Source organism: Triticum dicoccoides, chromosome 2A, assembly GCF_002162155.2.
Source record: "Triticum dicoccoides isolate Atlit2015 ecotype Zavitan chromosome 2A, WEW_v2.0, whole genome shotgun sequence".
Taxonomy (NCBI): Eukaryota; Viridiplantae; Streptophyta; class Magnoliopsida; order Poales; family Poaceae; genus Triticum; species Triticum dicoccoides.
In genome coordinates, this window is record NC_041382.1 from 3967443 (window position 1) to 3970924 (window position 3482).

Genomic DNA, 3482 nt, shown 5'->3' on the forward strand with positions numbered 1-3482 from the left:
TTTTTGCTAGAGCACCTCGCATGTCATTTGATCACAAAAAATTGCAAGCACCTTGCGCACCCAAGCCTCTTTGATGCCAAACAAATTCATATATTTTTTAAATTTTCTTGCTATTGTTTTTGAATTTACTGTTCATAGCGTATAGATTTATATTTTTTTCCTTTGCCACGAGTTCCTGGAATGTTCAAATAGCAGGAAAATTTGCATGCACCTTGCGCCCTTGAGTATCTTCGATCCCACAAAATTTCAGATTTATTTGATATTTTTGCTATTTTTTTCGAATTTACTGTTCACCATGTTACTATTCACCAGATGGTCAAAGCCCTTTGACCGGACGGCAATGGCATTTCTATAAGGTGAATTGACGGAAGAGGGGTATTTTTTAGCATACCTGAAAATTAGGGGCAAATGCCAGGTGGTGGCTCAAGTTAGGGGGAGAAATGGAATTGTCCCTAATCTGAATATATCAACACCTGAAACTGAAGGTGCAGGTGCAGATTCAGTTAACGGAAAGAAAGAATGGATGGGGTTAACGGACCTCTGAGTTTGCTGCTGTTGTCGTTAACTCGGTTTAGTTACCAAGTTACTGCTAACTACAGTATAAGTGTCCTGGCAAAAAAAATATACTACTATCAGCGGTAAAAGGAGAACTGGTATCTGACGATATTTCTCTCACTGAACAGTAGAAACCAAAGCAAATTCAACTATTCCTGGAGCCAAAGGCCAAAATCCCTTGTAGACTGTCTTGCCACCCATTTCTGAGTCTTTTATCAAAATTCAACCCTCCGGTCAATAAACGGTATGGTTTTTCTCATGTCTCATTTATGGTTTTTGACTAAACCAGCACTCTTTGTAGAACAGTCTACCCAAATTAAGTCCAACTTGTATAACCTGTCAAGAAGAAATTTCTACAAGGAAAAAGGGCACCAGTTAGTTAGTTCTGATGTGACATCTTGACTTGTACTCCCTCCGTTCCTAAATATTTGTCTTTTTAGAGATTTTAAATGGACTACCACATACGGATGTATATAGACATATTTTAGAGTGTAGATTTACTCATTTTGCTCCATATGTAGTCACTTGTTGAAATCTCTAGAAAGACAAATATTTAGGAACGGAGGGAGTAATAAATTGCTTGTGTGCATCATCTATCATCTAGATGCAGATGCCCCAGAGGTATAAAATAAGATAAATGCAAAGGAAGGAAACAAAAGCAGTGTTGTTTTGGCATAGTTTTGCAACGAGTCAAGTCAGACTCAATTCACATGGCAGCCCAAGACTCGCTCAAAAATTTACCAGGGCACCACCACAGCATATAATATCCAGCAGTAACCTCAGTGACTCACACTACTTTGCCATGGTTAACCTTGAAATCTTCCATCCACAACACCTACCCTGGTGGCTCGGTCTTGAGTCAAAATTGAGCAACACCCCCATGGCTTGACTCCCAAGTAGCTAGTGTCACTCACTGCTAATTTTATCCCTCTTCCATTGCACCACTTGAGCTCTGAGTCAAGGTGGTTTGCAATCAATGGATATCCTCGTCTCTGCAATCGTAGGTGACTTCATCAGTAGGTCTGCATCGTTCATGATCAGCAAATACTTCCAGCAGCAGCCTGACCTCAACAAGATTCAACAGAGGCTACAGAGAGTCCTACTGAGAATCGACATCATCGCCGAGGAGGCCGAAGCGCGGGACATCACCAACCAGGGGATGCTCCGTCAGCTCAAGATGTTGAGGCAAGGAATGTACAGAGGCCGCTATGTTCTTGATGCCTTGAGATTCCAAGCGGCCCTCGACGAGGAGGTAAGCCACTCATCATCTGCGCTCTGTAAATATAGTCCAGCCAAACGGCTCTGTTTCTCTCGCGCCGGCAGTGGCAGCAGCAACAGAGAAGCGCTGTTGTTTGGCACAAACAGCAACATGAGGGAAGAGCTGCAACGGATGGTTGATACCCTTGAAGAGACCGTGTCTGGCATGAAGGAGTTTATTTTCTTCTTGGAGTCATATCCCCGGATACACCGCCAACCTTATGGCACATATTTGGTATTGGACAATTGCATGTTTGGTCGCCAAACGGAACGGGAGCGGGTCCTGAATTTCTTGCTTTGTCCCAGTGCTACTTCAGACTTGGCTGTACTTCCGATCATTGGTCCAAGAAGAGTAGGGAAGAGCACCCTTGTTGAGTACATCTGTAGGGATGAGAGTGTGCGTGATGGCTTCTCCATGATCATGTTCTTTCCAGAAGGCAGTCTCAAGGATGAAGGGGTGGTCGACCTGAAAGGGAACATTATGAATAGTCTAGTCAGACATGAGAATTTTGCTTCTCAAAACAGGTTGCTGATTATTGTTGAAATAGCCGAGGGCATTAGCGAGGAAACACTGAGAAGCCTGAAATCTTCCGCAACCTTCATCACACCTTGCGGTGGCTGCAAAATCATAATCACCAGTCGCTCGGATAGAGTAGTGAATCTGGGAACAACAGAAGCACTTCGACTGGACTATCTCTCTCAGGAAGCTTATTGGCATTATTTCAAGTCGCTTGCATTCGGAAGCAGAAGCCCTGATGAACAGCCAAAACTGGCATCGATGGCCATGGAGATCGCTTTGGAATACAAACAGTGTTTCGCAAGCGCGCATATCATTGCTGGGATGCTGCGAGATAACTTCAATGCTCAATTCTGGAGCACAATTCTTGATTGTGTGAGAGCATTTAAACAGACACATCTCCTTATGTTTGGCCAGCACCCATACCTTCGTATGCGGGAAGATGCACCGGTGTATGGTTGGAGATTGGCGAGCAGCAGCAAACATTTCTTGGTTTGCAACACTTGTCAGTTAGGTTCCAGTGAGGAAGTCCCGAAGATCAGTGTGCAGGACATCATCTTAGGACATGGTGGTACACTACCACGTGGGCAATTTGAGGCCCTTGGATGGAGGTCTCGCATACCTCCCTACTACAACTACATGGTAAGCTGTAAGATGCAAGAACCACAACTTACTGTGGGAAGGAAGAAGCGCGCGCATCAGGAGGAAGAACATGTGATTTGAATAACCATGTTGTCTGTGGCTCACATCATAGGAAGTATTATTACGCTGCATCTAGGAGTCCTGCCAAATTAGTTAATAACTTAATATATTTCTTGTAGCGTTTGGATGCTTGTGTTTGGGTCAAGGCAATGTTCGCATTGCCGGTTGAATTAGAATCCAAGACAAGTCGTATTTATAAAGTTGAGCACTTATTAGTCTCTACGTATCATGTGGGTACTTCATAAAACTAAGCCTTGTGATAATCCTTGGACTTGAAGAAAAGGGTAGAGAAAAAATTGCCCCAAATTTGCTCTGTTTCTGATGTGTGAGTGAGGTTGATTCTTGGGCGAAAGCCAACAAGTTTCAACTCCTCTGTCACACGCATGTTCTGCGACAGATTCTTTTCTTGCTGGGTGAAAAGATCAGAAAGTTAGTCTGGAATGGGATGGGA

General features: G+C 43.6%; 1 protein-coding gene across 1 annotated transcript; it reads left to right on the forward strand.

Moving 5' to 3' along the window:
• The first annotated feature begins 1131 nt into the window (after positions 1-1131).
• On the forward strand, positions 1132-3146 carry LOC119358554 (putative disease resistance protein RGA3). Its single transcript, XM_037625042.1, has one exon. The coding sequence runs from the start codon at positions 1532-1534 to the stop codon at positions 3050-3052; it is 1521 nt and encodes a 506-aa protein (XP_037480939.1). The 5' UTR covers positions 1132-1531; the 3' UTR covers positions 3053-3146.
• The last annotated feature ends 336 nt before the right edge of the window (positions 3147-3482 follow it).